General features: G+C 33.6%; 1 protein-coding gene across 2 annotated transcripts in view; it reads right to left on the reverse strand.

The window, feature by feature from the left end:
* Positions 1 to 615: 615 nt before the first annotated feature.
* TAFA5 (TAFA chemokine like family member 5) overlaps positions 616 to 19,188 on the reverse strand; it is a 263,867-nt gene continuing 245,294 nt past the window's right edge. For both annotated transcript variants that reach the window (XM_072401623.1, XM_072401622.1), the window contains one exon: positions 616 to 4,582. In XM_072401623.1, the coding sequence (XP_072257724.1) occupies positions 4,574 to 4,582 (9 nt within the window). In that variant the 3' untranslated portion in view covers positions 616 to 4,573. The remainder of the gene's footprint in view (positions 4,583 to 19,188) is intronic.

Here is a 19,188-nt window from a genome sequence, read left to right on the forward strand (position 1 = left end):
ATGCAACCCCATTTTTTGTCATAAGAGCAGACGTATCATAAGACACTCAGAAACGTAGTGCAAATATTTGTGCAAATAGCATAATTGACATCATGTTTTAGTGACCAAAAGGCTCTATAAAAAAGACATCTTTATTTTCATATTTGAGCTATACCAGCACAACAGCAAACATTTTAAAGTGATAAAAATGGACACCTTTAGCTGTTTTGAGTGCATAAAGTATAAGTACTTGATCCATTTTATGTACATTAACCCCTTCATCCCTGAGTTTAAAATCTACAAGAAAACTCTTGTATGTATTTGAATCTACTAAAATGCATATAAAAAATGCAAGCTGTGGCAATTTAGCTTTTTCATTTTTTTTCCACCCAAAGCTCCTTTTTTAAATTCATATACCCTAGTTAAAAAAAAAATGTTAACTTAATAATTTTCCTATTGCATACTCGCAGTTACTATTATCTATTAGCTATTGATGCAGCAAAACTGGGAAAAAAAATCACAAAACTGGCCTTGGCTTTCTGAAAATGTTAATACAAATAAACAGAAATATAATATATATATATATTTTTATATATATATATATATATATATATATAAAAATATATATATAAAACAAATATAGGAAGGGCTTATCATACTCCAAGTAGTTACTTGCCAGTATAGTTCTTGCATTTTCTGGGACAAGTACTGTCCTCGTAATCTTTGAATATCTCTCTTTAATTACTAGCAGTAATTACTGTCCAGGCAGGAAAATACCAGTCAGGTGGAACGTCTATATATCAGTCAACAGTGCAAATGTTAAATGACAAAAACTATAAGTTCATCTGTTTTAAAGTTATGGTATATGAACTTAAAAATGGCAGAGTGTTTCCTGTTTAATGGTATTTTACTGTTAGAATTGCTGTTGGCTAACTCTGTGAGGTGAAGGAGTTAATACAATGAGCTGAAAAAACAAAGGAGTATTTTTTAAATAATATTAAAAGCAAACAAATCTATGTTTTGCTCCAAACCCATACCATATGAGAACGTTCTTGCTTTTTTAGAAGTTTTTTTTCTATACTTCTGATGTAGTATGTAATGTAAAGACTGGTTTGATAATCACAAGTAAAACTCACACCTTTCAGTTATCACTGGAAAGGCAGAATTATTGAACACCATTTTTACATGTTGTTTTAGCCTTTAAAAAAGTTTTAAAATGGTGTATTTGAAAAAAAAAAAAGTGAGAAATTGTATAGTAGTGAAATGAATTGAACAAAATGGATTGTTATAAAATATATTTAATCTCATGATAACTTAAAAAATTGCAACAGCAGCCCTACAATAAAATGATTTCAATTTTCCAACCTTCTAATCTTCAAAGCCTTTTCAGTTTCCAAAACGTGTGTCTGTATTGTTCTTTTTTCTGAGTGTTAACCATAGAGGAGTTCTATATTTTTAACCTTTAGTTCAATGTTTACTTTATTGGCAATATCTAAAAGAAAATCAAAATAAATGAATATCAAAGGGTTAATTGTGGTATTTATGTATGGTTTCAAGTAGACTAATGTAATGTAATACGGTATACCTAAAAAAATAACATCTGCCAGGAAGACAGTACACTTATATGTAACACACTAGTATCTCTGAAAAACACAAAAAAATTAATTCTGTATTGTACCTTGTGCCATAAGCGTCACACAACCCAGATTTAATTTCTTACTTCATGAAACTGAAGAATAAAAACTAGAGTTCTAAAGATGAGGTAAATTTTGTACAGAGTATTGGCAATATATCTCCAGGTACAAGTAGGATGCACTATACATACATATATATATATATATATATATATATATATATGTAAAACATTTTTCATGATTCATTGGATACAGTCACTTGAGCAGTTGAGCAGTTTATTTGAGAATTATTCCCGAAAGCCAAACTATTTGTCAACATAACTGTGGCAGGGCAACCATCTACTGGAAGAAGGCTGGCTTTAACAATTAAACAACATGGAGCAAAATTTACATGGGCAATTTCAAGAAACACAATAAAGCAAATATTAAGAGTAAAAGAAAAAAAAAATATATTTTTCTATTTCATATTTTTTTGTCATTTGCAGTGTTTGTTGCAGTCAGCCCTACCACCAATCATATGACAAGCAGTTTGTCTTGATATACAGTATAGTTGAAGATATAACATTTTATGTTTATTGTTTGTGTGGTTCATTACCGCCCTTATTGAATGATTGAATAGAAAACAGCATAATTAATAAAGGTTTTATTGCAGTCCTCTTGTGACTCTCGTATACCTGCATGCATGACTTTACCATGCATGACTTGTGTCACTCTTCCAGTATAGTGTATTAGGGCCAAATTGTGTGCCTATCTATTATATGAGAATGAAAACAAAAAATAGACTTGCATTCTAAATGGGTCTGCTTTTCAGAGGTACAAAATATTGATGAAACAAGCCCTTGACCCCCGGTTGCTGATACAGGCAAATAGAAAGTAGCAATGGTTCCATCGGATCATTTTCTAAAGAGCCTTAATTCCACCAGATACAATTTGTGATGCAATTATGTTGAACCGCAATGCCGGCACTATAAATTTGTCTATTTCAGGATCTGGAACTAGGATTGTAGCATTTAGGAAAAGTGTGCAATTTATTGTACCTATGCTGCTCTATTCTATACAGAAAAACATTAGGGTTGATTTACTTAATAAGTTTAGACTCTTGGCAAAGTAAATGTTATCATACATTTTCACTTGGTGACGTAAGCAAAATTTTGCGCAAAAAAATGTAAAGAAAATTGATTTTTTACTTGATTGTGGTTGAATGTGGTTGAAGTTTTTAGGGTCTTCACTTCATTCACTAAGGTGTGTGAAACTTTCTTTGCAAGGGTTAATTTATTTTGCTAAGAAAACAGCATACATTATATTAGTAAATCAACCCCATTGCGTAGTGTTTGATTGAAGTAAAAAATATAAGTCAGTTGCCTAAAATAAACTGCTCAGATTAAAAAAAAAAAACAAAAAAAAAAACATCTTCTACATGAAGACATTATTAAGGTCATCATTTTTAACATGATGAAGTCATCACAATAACTTTCATCAGCCCATGTTTTTCATTAAGGCTACAGAAGGTCCATCATTACCTCTTAGATATAACTTATAAAAAAACTTTACAGGCTTACTTGTACCTTTCATGTATATCCCAATAAACTGTAATATATGTGCACTCATAAGCAGGGCTAAAAGTAATGTGGAAAAGCAACATAGATATGTATTCAACATTTTTTTTACCAGTACGCATAAACCAAAAAAAGAAAATGCTTTTCAACAGTGCAATGGTTGAATGCATTTATATTATATAAACATTATTCTTTGCTTTTTCTACAGAGTCCTCTCTGCTCATGCTTTACATCCAAAACGTCCCAATGGAAGAAAGCAAACTACACTGGTGACTTCAGAGACAACTGAAGTAATAAACACAACAGAACTCTGACATTGATTGCAGAGTTACCACGTTAATTGTTAAATAGGATTTTCTACAAATATACAACATATAAAAACTGTTAAATATATAACTTTAGGCTTTTCAAAATACATTTAATGATCTCTTTCAAACAAGTGTCACTTTTGTTCTTTAATTTTCTCTCTGGTGCTAAATGGTGTACCGAATGAGGCCACAAGTGACCAAACATGCTCTTTTGCAAATACCGTTTTATCCAATTTCATCTATCAAAATGGAATTGTAGAAGAGGCCTATTTTACTGGTTAAAAGTGAAAATGAGTTTTAGTATGGAAATGTCATTCTAAGTACAGAGGAATAAAGATATCATTAAGACAGTTTCTGTTTTGTGAAATGTGTTTTAAAACATAGGCTGTTATTGTTTTCTCCATGCTTCATTAGGCTTCTTAGTTGTTCTCTTGAAGAGCTATATTCTGCATCTAGTTTGGTGCAGATGTCCATAGAGATGTCCACTGGCTAGTAAAACCCCAGTTTTGGAAATGCTGAAAACTCGTGTTTTGTTAAATCATAAGTAAGCATTCATGTTAAACTTTTACAAGTAATCCCAATATGCTTGATGATATTAGGTCTTTGTTCATTTTAACATAGGCTGTACTCTTTGGTCTATTTTATTTAAATCCAACACATAAGAAAATTCTCACAGTCCAGGGCACAAGAAGTCACTCGCTTTTGCACCTCAGTCCTCTTGTAGACAAAACAGTCTTCCTTCTAAGGCTGATTGGGGTGGTCGAATACCCTTCAAAGTGATAGAATATTCAATTTCAAACAAGTCGGTAACATCAAGTCTACACGTACCATCGATGAAATGTTAACCATGAACTGTATTGCTAATGCCCAAGCGTATCTTGAACCAGTGTAGAGAATTCTTGTTTCGTGTGATCCTTTACATGGAAGGACAAAGTTTAGCTCATAATGTAGAGATATTATGCAGTCTTTTATGAGATACTGGGGAACAGACTGAGTTGATGACATACAAGATGATGATCCACAGCAGTGAAAGTGTCTAAAGTACATCGCTCTCACAAGCTTGAACTCCTTCTGCAGGGTACTGTTGTTGCATTTGTCAGGAGACCTGTGGATCAATAAACACACACACTGTAAGTCAATATTTTACTTTCAAGTCTCTATTGTTCTCTGTTAAATGTAACCTTTTGTAAGTATGCTCACATCTCAAAGGAACCTATAATGAACTAAACAATGATCTTTCCAACAGCTGAAAATATACATGGACAATATAATGCAGATGGGAATTTCCATTATATTGTCAGAAATAATTAAAAAAAAAAACACATGAAAAACTATTAATGTTGTACCACTAATTGTTAGTAGGGTGTTACTTTGCTAAATGTAAGTTGAAACTAAAAACTGTATATATTTTATCACTATCAAACAGTTATAATAACAACTTTTTATAATGCTTTCTTTAGTGTTTGTTATCCTTAAAATATGGATACTGATTTTGTACCTAAAAAAAAAAAGTTTGCCACCTGTTTTCATTATGAGGTTCATATGACTTCTCCCTTCATTTTGTGGTGTGACCCTAGTAGAGTGCCAAAGAAAATGCATAATAAAAATGTGTTTTGTTTGTTCACAGTTGGGGTAAAAAGTTTATCTACAACACAAAAACAGCTAGTTGGATTTACAAAAAAATAAATAGTAGTCCAAGAGACCAAAAACAGAAGAGTGAACAGCAGAAGCTGGATAGTAGATTGTTCACTAATTATATATACTATAAATGATCAAATGATGGTTTTACAATACTTTTGTTAGATAAATATTACAAATGATATCTATTGCTCAACATAAACAGCTAATGTTGAAATATTATTTTGCTAGTTAGAAAATATAAATTCTGATGGTCTAATCACAGATAGACATTGAATGAACTGTAGATTTTTTGTCACAGCATGAAGAAGTAGGAAGGACTTTCTGGTAACTGTTCCAATGACTAAATATGACTTTCACTGCTGCTCGAAACAGTAACAGAACATTTTTACAAAATTTACATCACCAGTAGTTGTCAACAGTAAAATAAGAAATCTGTTTATTTAGACCCAAACTTTATTACGAATTTTATACCCTGCAATAGTTTTGTTGAGATCATTATGTTATTTGAAGACATTGTCATTTTAACAGTCGGTCTTAATGTTGGGAACTGTGTAGCATGTTTTAAGAATTACTGCACATATTTTTTTGACACCATCAAGAGCCACATGTTCCATATGGTACTGATCAATTGTTGTCCTTACAGATAAACTACAGTCAGTTTAGTAGCTACAAAAACATGTGTAACTTCAGGCTAGAAAGACCCTTTAACCTTCCACTGACAGGATCCTTGCTTTAAACTTACCTTATCTTACCTATGTTCCTATGTTCATGCCCCTTGCATTTCAACAGCCAGTGTAAAAATTGGTATGATGAGTGAAGTAATTTGCCTAATCAGGTGAGACGGGCCAATGATTGGTTGTTAGGTCTAGAGACCATGTCAAGGGAGCAAATCTTAACTCTTTCGCCCCTTCCCATTTATAATGACATCAGCCACAAATATATTGTTCAGATCAGATATCTAAAACATTTAAATAAATAGCTTGTAGGTCATATGTTTTAAATTTGTTAGTTATTATTAATTATTTTTTTTTCATTTTTAACACCTGAAATATAAAAATAGAACAGCCACAGATGACCACCAGCTCACATGGAAGCAGAAAATTCAACTGGTTACTAAATTAAACATCATATGTATGAAAATGTATTTATAAAGATATTTTTTTCATATAAGGATCTAGAAGGAGGCATTAAAAGAAAGATGTACACACTGCAAGTAAGAATGAAACAATGACTGACAGGTTTCATGGCTGCGAGAAAATGCCAACAGAATAGCAGACAGTGACATTGAGAGGGATTACATTTGTTCTAACAGAAAAAACATTGTACATAGGTTTTGTTCACAAGCTTTCAAGATCATAGAGAACCACTTCAAAAGATTAAGTATTGCCTCTAAAGACCTAAAAGGAACGTATTTATACCTGGGTGGTAAAATCATATATGCATCCCAGAAAAAGGGTTGGAGTGAAAAATACCTGTGATTATTGTTACAACAATTACAATTTAACCCAATATCATATATATAAATATATATATATATATATATATATTTAATATATATTGATCTTTTAAGATCTGAACAATACAGTAAAATACTATAGGTTGGACCAGGGGTCGGCAAAGTTTTATAACCACTAGGCCATTTATAGGGTGGGCAGGAGCACACTAGGGTGGGCAGGGGTACACTAGGGTGGGCAGGAGTACACTAGGTCGGATCTGCCCTAATGGCTCCGCCCACCACCAGGGAGTGTGCATTGCGGAGGAGAGGGATTTACCTCCAGGGAGCTTTCCCTGTTTACCGCAGTAAATAGGGGAGCAAAAGCAAGGAGGCGGTACCAGAGCTTCGGCGGCTCTGGTAGTTTCTAACGCCCCCTGGCAGATCCGGCCGGAATCCCGCGACTCCAGAGCGGCGGGTAGCCGGCCGGCATTAGGTCGCATCGGCCAGGGGGCGTTAGGCTAGAACGAACTACTGGCCAGGCTGTATCTTGCCTAAAGGCCAGAATTTGACGACCCCTGGGTTAGACATTAGAGTTAGAGATAAATATTCTGCAATGTTAAATTATGATTTTGGTTTCCCAATATGGACAGGTAGAAATTAAAAAATCAAATGCATAAGTTGTCTTAACATACATCAAATAACTTTTTATTTTCATTGCCCATTAAAATTGAAGCACACTGTATTTTGATATTTCATGTCACTCAGCTTTTATTTTTAGTTGTCTGCCTATAAATAGTACTTAATTAAGTCAATGTTCAGCAAGGCTTTAATGACCCAGAATCATGGAAATTGGTAACTTGTCTGAAATATGAATGTGCAGCTGTTTAACTATCTGACAGAATACTGCTGGCATTGAAATTTATTGAAATAAACACCTACAGTTGCACTAGTTTTCATGCTACAGCTATCGAGCTCAGTTTTTTTGGATGTCAAGATGAGAAACCTTTAGGGCTGAACTACATGGACGATTTTAACCTCATGATACTGAGCAACCTAATGTGAAAAATATAGAGTATTTTTAGTCAGCTCAAATTTGTCAGATACTATTTGCAGCTACAAATCTTTGATGTGACTTACATATTCATTATTTTTTTATATTTTTGTTATTGTATTAAAATAAACCTTTTATTACCAGAACAACACTGAACAATCTGCAGCAGAAAAATTCAAGCACTTTGTGATGCCTGCACTAACCATTACATGACTTTTCAAGCAATAGTGTTGCCAAAAATTATGAGCTACAATAAGTAACCAATTTCAAAACTCCTTAGTTAAAGGTTGGTCTGCCCCCACCTGCCTCTTGAATGTTCCTACTGACCCATCGCTATGATTGGCAGCCCTGCTAAAAAATACAAAAATGCAGAAGCTCAACTCTACGCTGAAAAATAAAAAATGAAATTTCAGTCCTAAGCAAGTCTTAAACTTAAAAAACTGATTTGGCCTTGAGAGCTTTCCAGTCCTCACCCTGGGCACACAAAAGAAATGCTACAACGAGACATTTCTATGTCATTTCATGGCTCTGCTCCATGCAACAGGATTTAGGACCTATGACATCATATATATGGGTTTAGTATGTTTAAAATTACATGCAAATATAGGAACACTGGGCACCTTATCCCACAATACAAAGCCTGTTGCTTGAGTCATCTATGGGCAAACCTGGGTGGACACCCATAAAGATACCCTATGGATAAACAGGAACCCCATGTATACGCTACTTTTTTTCTGTTTCTTGATGTTGTCTGAATTTGTTAAACTCACAGGTTATTTTAAACCTCAAAATAGTTTATAAAATAGAAGAAATACTCCTCTATGATCATGTTGACATCTTGACATGGCTATACTTTTGCAAATACTAGCAAACTAAATCAAAGTTACAGCTTTTAAATAAACCTTTAGGGTGCATGAAAAAAAGGTCTAAACATATTCTTTCATCTAAAAACCAAGCTAGCTGGTGGCACTGGCTGCAAGAAAAACCCTGCTTGAAATTCCGCTATTCAACAACACTAAGTTTAAATCAGTTTAGAGACCTGGAGCAGGATTTCTCCTAAACAAAATGAACAACTTGCTTGTGATTTGCATTCTTATATCATGTAATCATGGAAAGGATATACAGAACACATTCACTTGATTTTTTTCATCTTGTTTGATCTTCATGTGAACAGAGCCACAAACCTGCTGACAGTGTCCATATAGATTGTCCTTTTGTTTGACATTGTAGATAAGATATTCTTGAAATGAGCTTCTGTAAGTGTTTTGTTTACCAATAAAAGCTAATAGTGTTCATTTTTATTGATTTCCAATTAACTTAGCATGATTCAGTGATTTACCAGTTTTTGTATCTAACACAAAGCAAATAATCCAGAGATTAGGAGTGAAAAGATAAGTTAAAATACTATCTATAGACAAGAGAATAATGTCATTTCTTTTTGGGACATTGATGGCTATTTATTCACAGATTTACACTTGCGCTGCTTAGTGCATGGAAAACATACTAACGTACTTCTGTGATTAGTAGTACTTTTTACATTTGAGTTATCCAGCAGTTATCCAGCAAATTCACAAAATTAGCATTTTGTACAATTAAACTGCTTCTTCATATGTATTCAGAAACAAAGGGACAAATAAAATAAAATTCAGGTATAAGTAAATTCCTACAAAGCTGACATTTAAAGAGGACTTTGCAGTACAATGTAATGTATGCATATCTTGTAAAATAAAATCACCTAGTATTTTTAAGTGTAAGAGGTACCTGTACAGGTAACGGAGGATATGGTGTCTGTAGGTAAGATTATTATTTACAATATCTAGTACATAAATACTTCAGCTGAAGCATTATAACCTGTATGCGAAACGTTTGGAGTCTCATAGCATTCAATTTTCCTGTCATCAACCTTGGAGTTAAAAGATGTGGTGATTATCTCAAAAAAAAAAAAGGTATTGTGAAAAATTAAAGCACATATTTGTAATACTGATACCCACTTTATATGGTATTTTTTTCGTGCTTTTATTATACATTTTTGTGAATACATTTTTGCAAATCGCTATGAAGATAGTGTACCTTTATGCTTAAAGTAGCACCCATATTTTTAAAGTGTAAGAAAAAGTTTTGTACCAGTTCTTCATAATTTTGTGCTTTATGATTACCCAAGAAGTTTTTGACAACCATGACATAGCTGTGCCAGGCAGAAGCTTCAGTATCAGTCAGGTAACTTGTGAAATTTGAATCATTTATCAGTTTCTGAATCTGGGGCCCATCAAAATCCTTGTTTTTAATTTTCAGTACTCAGTCCAGGGAAGAATCTACAAATGTATTTGAAGCAATCACCATCCTTGTTTAGAGCTTCAACAAATTGTTTAATTTCAATTGTTTATTTTCAACTTTATATGTAGTGGAGGGAGAATGATTTTTTTCTTTCTCAACCATTGGCTCGTTAAAAATGTTCGCTGCACCTTTTTTTCATGTTTTCCCTTGGAGGCCATGTCATTTTTTTCCAGTGATCCTGCTTTGCTCCACTATCCCACAAGCAGATGAAATATGGGTACTTTGTGTATCCACTTTGCTGTCCAAGTAGGAAGTTCACCATTTTTAAATCAACACATATGGACCATTGGTGTTCATGATAGCAAAGCTTTTGTAAGACCATTTTGATATTTTCATATTCTTCTTTAAGTTTTGTTGAGTGACCAATTGGAATAGATGCATAGCAGTTGTCATTATGCAACAGAGTGGAACTGTCTATGAAAAGCCGCCAGTATTCTCCTCGGTATTCTGGTACTCCCATATGGGCTAGTAGTCCAGGGATGTTACAACAGTACACAAAGTTTCCATCTTCACTGAAATATGGTAGGAGTGTCTCCTCCCTTGTCATATAAACTGTTATTTTACCTTCCTGTCTCAGACAGTTCTTTTCTTTTAGCCTGGATGCTAAAAGTTCAGATGCTTGTTTTGACAGACTTAGGTCACATATTAAATCATTGAGCTCTTCTTGGGAGAACTGCTGGTTTGATGAAACACTTCCGTCATATTCACTTCCACTGCTAACTCCCTGATTACACTCCAAACCCTGTATATCCTCCATGTCAGGTACAGGAATATCAGGGAGTGTACTGAACACTGGTATGGGAACATCAGCACCATGCGGCACAGGTCGTCTTGCTGATTCCAAATCAGGGTACTCCCACTTGTAATGATTGAAACCTTTTATATGCACAGCACAAAAACAACAATTATCATGATGATTTTTGGGCTCTCACCATACCATAGGTACACCAAAGTTCAAACATTTCAGTTTTCCATTTTTCCACTGACATAGACACTCTACACAAGTTTTCCATACCATATGGGGAGCTCAATACTTATCTTGGTCCCCCAGGTTTAACCACCTTGCCGTTAAGCCCGAGCATGCTCAGGCTAAAAACTTTTGCAATTATGGTTAACCCCGAGTTTTTGTCACCAGGTGGTTAAATGTAAACAAATGTTATGTTGCAATCCGATTGTCATACATTGTATGACAATCGGATTACAACTGAAAGGAAATACTCACCCAGTGTCCGCAGCTCCTCTTGCTGTTATCTGTAGTGAGATGTATAGCACAATGCAGAAATCCTACATTGTACTGTGCATCTCTCCGGAGATACGAGCAGCTTCCAGCGTGTGCCTGTGTCTCTGTGTGAGGCACGCAGGGAAATCCTCCCCCCTCACATCACCCGGAGGATGAGTTATCTTCCAGTGATGTGATTGGTGATGTATGGGGGTGTGTCAGGGAGGGAAATTTAAAAGCAGAGTACAATGTAATCTGCTTTTAAATGTTTTTTACAGTACAAAAACACCACACAACATGAAATAAAAATAAAAGTACATTTTTAATTTTATTTTTAGATTACATTGTTGTCTATTATTTCATTATTGTTTTAAATTATTATTTATATTTATGTATTATATTATAATTTATGATTTTAATATAATAAATAAATATAATTATCATACCCGGGAGTTAACACTAAGAATTACAAGCCCACAATATAAACAAAAATTTCTATGCAAAAAAAATAGGATAGGATTTTATTAAATGTACATTTTTTTTTTACATGATTGTGTGTTTCAAACATGTTTTTATATTCATGATATCTACTAGACCCTTGTTCGGACATATTTCTGTAACTTACAGGTCTAAAATGTAAAAAAAAAAATTTCATGAAAAACAGTCTAACGCTTTTGGTACAGAAATCTAGACATCAGTGTAACGCCCAGGAGGTTAATACCAATATATGCAAGAAATGCTTGGTTTACATATTCTGTAATGTTTCTTCTCTGTTTTTGCTGAGAATATTCACCACAAATCTAGCAAAATATATTAGGGTCGATTAAACAACTTCTTGAAGAACTCATATTTCTGTAAAAAAAAAAATGTATAAAGGCAAATGAAAGTTTCATGAAAATAATGCTACATTTAATAAATAAAATGCAAAACATTGGTGTAAATAAAGATTGATAATGATATGCTGTGGTAACATTTGTTGTTGGTAAATTCGTCTATTCCAATTCCTATATCACAGGAACTACAGCCAATTGAATGAAACTGATGTCATTTCTGGATTCAGCAGACCTGAAATACACTAAATATATTAAAAAATCCTTGGCAAGTGAAAAAAAATTTGTTGAGCTGTGTTATCATTTGCAAACAAAACCATTCATAACAAAAAACATATACCAATGTCATTTATCTGAAATACAACATCTTTTACTGAAATTGGGCAATTTCTATAACTTTACCCACTCTAGATATTAGACTACTAACTAGATATTAGACCACGCTTTTATTAGTTATTGAGTATTTTTTAGCATGAATTGAAGAATTCACAACCTCCCTTCTTTCACTGGTGAGTATGAAATGTCATTACATTGTAACAAGAACTCTCTAATGCCCAGCCTCATTTTATTTGCACACTCACACATTTATATTCCAAGTTACATTTTACATTATATATGTAACCTTTTCATACACACTGATCAGTGCAATTTATTCTCAAATTTTACTTTGAATTTAGTTTGTAATTTAATGATGTAGGCACTGTTGTATGGTAAAGATACTTTGCACAGCTCTGGCAAGGCTCCTCAGCTCTGACCTACATTAATAATACTGTTCCACTCTACAGATTCCTTGATCAAAAACTGACATTTGTGTTGAAAGATGCCAAATTTTATAGAGATTCTGTGATAAGGACAAATGTCCGCAAGGCACAATGTTTACCAAACAGCACTTCTGTGCAGATTAACCCTGTCTATACATGAAAAGATAATGTACATAAGTCAAAACTATTAATGAAGCCTATCACCAATGGAATACAACATGTTTTTAAACATAGTATTTCAACACAGTTTAAAAAAAATGTTTCAACAGATAAAAGTAATTAAAATATGCTCTAACATTAGATATATTCTATTTGAGTAATGTGTGAAAAAATCTGCAAATAATTGTATATGGGAAAAATCACCCAATTGGCTTTTTTTTATTATTAAAGTGTATGTAAAGCAGAACAATAGATTTCTCTTATTTGCTGTCTTTGGTGTGTTAGATACTGTATAGGGTAACAACACAGTTCTTCCATTGCTACAGTAGAGTGAATGTTGATGTTGCTTGGAGATATGACTACTGTGTATCCAAACCTTTGTAGTGTTACTTTTCATTTGTTGACATGTTTTATGTTTAACTTTTGTGAGTTTTTGACTCATGGCCATGTAGAAAAAAAATTACTTAGTAATAAGTTTTTTTTATGACCTCACATTATGCTTGTAATCATGGGTATCTTCTAGATATAAGTAAGATGTTTTCTGTATTTGTATTTATTTTACACAGCATGTGTGCTACAGTATGCCAAACCCCATCTACCTACCTAGCTTAACCTATAATTCTTTGTATAGTTAGAGAAAGGGGCTGTACCGGGAGAATTAAAGCAGGTTAAGTTGAAGGTTACTATAATACACAAGGATCATGTCCTACTTAAGCTTATTAAGCTTACTAAGTGTGTAGACACAAGATTTTTGTCACCTGAGATGAACTTTCACTATAGTTCTGTGTGCAAATGACTTCTGCACAGTGGTCATCCTACAACATTTATTGATTTTTTGTCTGGTGGATCACTAAACAACCAACAGAAACCAACAATGTTGTTTTGAATAAGGAGGATGCAGCAGGGAGCCTCATGCTCATTCTTCCCCCTCCCCTCTCTTGAGAACAATGCTGTATAGTATTTGTTCATTCTACTGGCATTGAAACAGGTACTAACAAATGTTTGCAATAGCATTTTTATGGGCTTCTCGACAGGTCCTAAATCTCTGAGTATGCTTAAGGCATTGGTGCTGATTTACAGAAGTACAAACTGATTTTTCACTTAATAAAGGTAAAATTCTGTCCACACTGTATTCCCAATCATTGACAAGATTGCATATGATTAAGTAATTTTAGAAGACTGAAAAAAGATTTAGTTTATTAATAAACTGAACACGTACCATATATTTTTATATGAAGTGTTTAGTGTGGGGCATGAAAAATGTTAAGCTAATCAAGAGATGACATAAGGAGGTTTAAAGTGTGCCACTGCACGAGGGCCCCGAACCCTCCTCAGCCAACAGGGGTTCTAAGACAGTTCACTATGAGGGCCCTAAGTCAGTTCTGCACAGGGGAAATTGCACAGAAAAATTTAGTACCCCTTCCAGTGAAAATCCAAATTTTAAGAATGAAGACAAAGCAGTAAAACAACAGCTAGTTAAGACCAAAAACAAGAGATGGCTGTCATACTATTGAATGTTGTTATCATCAGATACACACATACAGAGTAATGTTCAATTAATGTTCATGTGTGTGTGACACAATACTATTACCATGAGCAAAAACAAGTTCTCAAATATAAACCTTGAGATCTTCAGAGGTATAATATAAATCTGGTAGGACAAGATGTTGCTAATCCAATCAACATGAAATTCAATCATTAGTAAGGTCTGTAAGCCCCATCCAGCTAATGGAACTTTACCTGGCATTTGTAGATGTGTCTAAGATAAATCTTATACCCTTCAATGAACAGATTGAGAATACATATTACAGATAATAATTATTCCTGTTGATGGCCACATGGATACATTGAACTTCCTGAGAAATGTAATTATGTTTTCTCACTCTGTACACTCTAAAATGATTAAATGATTTATTCATTATGAATTCAATTCATGTCTCTTATCTTACTCATTTTATATAAAATTCTACAGTGTTGCTGTTTTACAGTGGTATACATCAAGCCCTCCTGGTACTTAACATAATTAAAGGACAATCATTAACCTAATGCGAGAAGAGAAAACCAACCTTTATTCAAAGCAAAAGTACAAAAGTTTTGTGCTGCGACTTCAGTTGGCAATTACTTTATGAGTTTAAATGAAGGATCTGAAATGAAGGATTCCAGACCCTTCATTTTCGGATTGGATACAGATATTTCAGTTAATTTGAATAATCATTGTGTAGTAGTAGTGAATGGAAGGTTGATGGCTGATGTTGGTTTATGGTAATACTGTTTAGCTATAAATGGTCAGAGTTATACCAGCACAATGTTTTGAGGCAATACTGCAATTTTATTGCTAGGAAATGCAATTTTTTATGTATCCACTATAGCTATTTTTTATTCTTATAAACCATAAAGTGAACTATTATGCTATATTTTATATATGATTCATAAACAAGAAACTTTATTATGTTGACTGGTGAAAATAAATATTTCCTTTTTAAAGCAGAACAAAACCGACCAATTTTATTTTTTCCCAAAGGAAGGTAAGAACATGAAGGTAAGATAGGTTAAATCAATATGATAAAATGCTATAATCAAACTTACTAATAATTATTTTGGCAGCATGTATATTTATGTTTTCTATACTAATGCATGTGCATTGTATACTTCATTGAAGATACATTTATAAATAACTGTCAAAGTTGCCCATGCACTCATGTGATTTCCTACAAACTTTTAAGCTTCGCACATGCTCATATCCAAGAACCAAATAGAGGCTAGGATACCAAAATTCCCATCAAAGACTAATATAGGAAGGTTCAAACTTTGCCTTAATGTCCACTTTCCTCTTCTGCTTTTTTCCTTATTCAACTTTTTTAGGGTTGCAAGGAGAGGTTATTTATATAGGTAGGCTTGAGTGGTAAGGTGGTGTCCTGGGGTACACATGTTACAAGTGGGTTTTTCAGAATCCTGCACCTTATCTCCCTATGTGAATGCATGACATGAAATGACATGGGCATGCTTTATCAAGAAGTGTGCCACACAATGAAGATGGTGGCATGGGACAAATCATCAGGACCATGAAACAGTAAGTAGACATTGTGGGATCCGCTAGAGATTTAGGAATATTCATTAAACGTTGCAACAGCAAAGGTAAACTAAAAAAAAAAAAATGAGTACACTAATATAATTCAATTGGTGGGACTGCTAAACGTTTTGCATATTGACAGAAAAGTCGGTTTTCATGCAATCTTTTTTTGTCTTCCTACAGTATACAATATGTATATATATATATATATGTATATATATATAGATAGATAGATAGATATAGATATATATGCACCAGAATTTCAAACATTTGTTATGTAATTTACATGTTTCCAGTTTTAGGTACTTTAAGCTCTTGATAGTAAAAAAATGATGTATTTTATAAGGCATTACATTAATAAAAAAAATGAAACAACAGGTTGATGGGAAGATCTTAAAAGGTTATTTTAAAACCACTTGCATTAGCTGTTTGCTTGGAGAAGTCTTTTACAGACAAAGGAGACATCTGCTGGCAAAAGTTAAGATTGCAAAGGCCTATATTACAGTGTAACCTACTATTAAAACAGACTGTTCTGGGAAGGCTAAAATTACCGTATTCTTATTTTCAGTTTTTAAGAGCATGAAAGGGCAAATTCCAGCTGTTAAAAAATACAGTAAAGATTCATTAAAGTCAAGCAGGTCAATGTACTGCTACCACTGTCTTTGACTGCAGTAAGTTTTAGTAATTACTCTTTTATATGAAATCATTTAGGTGTCTCTAAAGCATGAATTCCAAACGCTGAGTTAATGTTTAATGCAGACACAACCCTGTGCAATAAAGGTGGAACTCATTCTAGTCTAGTGAGTGTAGTTCAAGAAATATTAAAACAATGTACAAAAAACAGACTTCAGAAAATGAATCTGCTGCAGCAAAACAATCATTTATAACATTCAATTTCTTGTTTTTCTGTAACACCAAACATTGTATCCTATAATCATCATATCCTACATACATTTATTGTATGTTTATGTTATGCAGTGAAATAAAGTTTGCATTATAAGCTGCAGCAAGTCAGATGGAGCCTGCCGCATTTCCTGGCTGCTAGATGTCCAGCAATAAGAAACAGATCGTGGTTGTAATCCTTATCCGCTGTATCTGCAGAATGTTTGGTCTAATTACTGCTTTAATTACATGTGAATGTTCAAACCAATATAAAAGTACATATTTAAATAATGTCACCAAACTCTTTCTATGCACAACTTCTTTTTTACATATTTCCGCTTTGAAAAAGGGCAAACAGTTCTTTTATTACCAGTTTACGTGAGGCTATACACAGAATGCTTTATTCCTGAGTGATAGTTTTCTCTGTATCCATTTGTTGTGGTCTTGGTATTATTTTGGCAGCATTTATATTTATTTTATGGTAGTTAAGGAACAAAATGCAATAAAAAAATTTATAATTCTCTTTTTAAACTTGCAACCGATTCAAGAGATTCAAGAATATTAGACACAATTTGACAATTCTTGATAAAACTTACAAGTATGTTAGAATTTTGGAATATGGACACTTTCTGAATATGTTATTATTTGTATCTGGACTGTTCGATATTTTGGGTTCAGCGAAAGAAAATTATGCAAAACATGCAAACTATATTAATATTATATATATATTATAAACTACTATAATACAAACATGTTACTTAGAAAAGTTAAGTACAAAAAAAAACATGAAATGAGTACTACTACGGTTCAAATTCCAAAAGAGGGAACATATAAAAATGACTCACATATGCTTATGATCCATGGGAATACAGGAATAAATGTTCTTTAATTTGCAAGATTCAACCTTTTTAAAATAAAAATAGCTAATTCTCAATAATTAAAATAAAACATTGCAGATACAGAAAGAATCCAGGAACAGGACAGAGCATCCTGAGGCTTTATTTAAATCAGATATACAGCAAAGTAGTCTTAAGGCTTTTTGCACTGCAATGCTTAGTTATACGACTAGTTTTTGACTTGGCCTTATGACTAGGAGCTATAGAGTGAAGAGTGTCAATGCACTATTGCTGGTGTAATGCTCTGTTTTAAATACAGTCTGCCCATTTTCTAGTCTTCTCAATGTTTCAGTATATGTAATATATACAATTTGGCAAGATGGAGAGCTGGTATATGGGGGAATGTGATCCTATATTTTCACATTTTTTCTGCCATCATTTTTCAACACTGGATGGACCAAGTAAGTCATATAGAATGTGCGTATTTACACATAAAAATCTATCTACATGCATAAACTAGTTCTACCTTTATAGCAGGGGTGGCAAACTCTGGCCCGGGGGCCAATTGGCCCACAACAGCCTTTTTTTTGGCCCCAAATGAATCCTAAATATGAACTGCAGCTGGCCCACCGCTGCATTGAAATAGGGAGGCAACTACACTTCCTGGCATCACTCGCATCTATAGACCAGCAGGCTCTCTGCCTATGCGTGGCCCCGCACTGGACTGTTTTATAGACACAAAAAATGCTGGTAATTTTAATAGCAGCCCTATTTCAACGTAGGGGGAGTTTCAGCGGTGGGCCACTCATAAGATTTTGCCCCGCATTGGCCGCGTCTGGCATTTTCAGCACTCAGCTGTACTTTTCCTTGCTACTCCAAGGCATGGACTTGAATGGTTGGAAAGAGGCATAAGATTTTTTCTTAAATAAAGTTTTTAAAAAAATTGCCTCTTTTTCTATTATAAGCTTGTTCTAGATTTAATGTGATGCAAAACCCCTTTGTTTCCATATGCCCCATAAAAGGGTTTATATCTAATGAGAAGGAAAGATTTCCTCAAATGTTAAGGTTGGTCCGTGCCTTTTTCTAAGTTTTAATTTTGGCCCTCTGTGTATTTGAGTTTGACATCACTGCTTTATAGGATACTCCACTTTTTTTTTTCACTAGTCTATATAAAGTCTCAATAATGATATTTATCCTTTATACAACACCATTTAGTTCTAACTTGGAAATGTGTTGCTATATTGTACAATATATGTTGGCTTTCCAAAAATCTGGGCCTGAATCCATGCATGTTCAGCAGATAATACCTTTTGCATTATCCAACAGGCAAATAGCAAAACATCAAATTATTCAACCCACAGAGCCATTCTAAATGGATCCTTCATAGAAAGGTTTTAACAAAAGTGAAATGCGATCTAGATTCCTACACTATGACTATTGTGGATATGCCACACAAAATAATAGAGCACCACTAAATGGATACAAAGTATTTG

The sequence above is a fragment of the Pyxicephalus adspersus genome, chromosome 2 (genome assembly GCF_032062135.1).
Source record: "Pyxicephalus adspersus chromosome 2, UCB_Pads_2.0, whole genome shotgun sequence".
Lineage (NCBI taxonomy): Eukaryota > Metazoa > Chordata > Amphibia > Anura > Pyxicephalidae > Pyxicephalus > Pyxicephalus adspersus.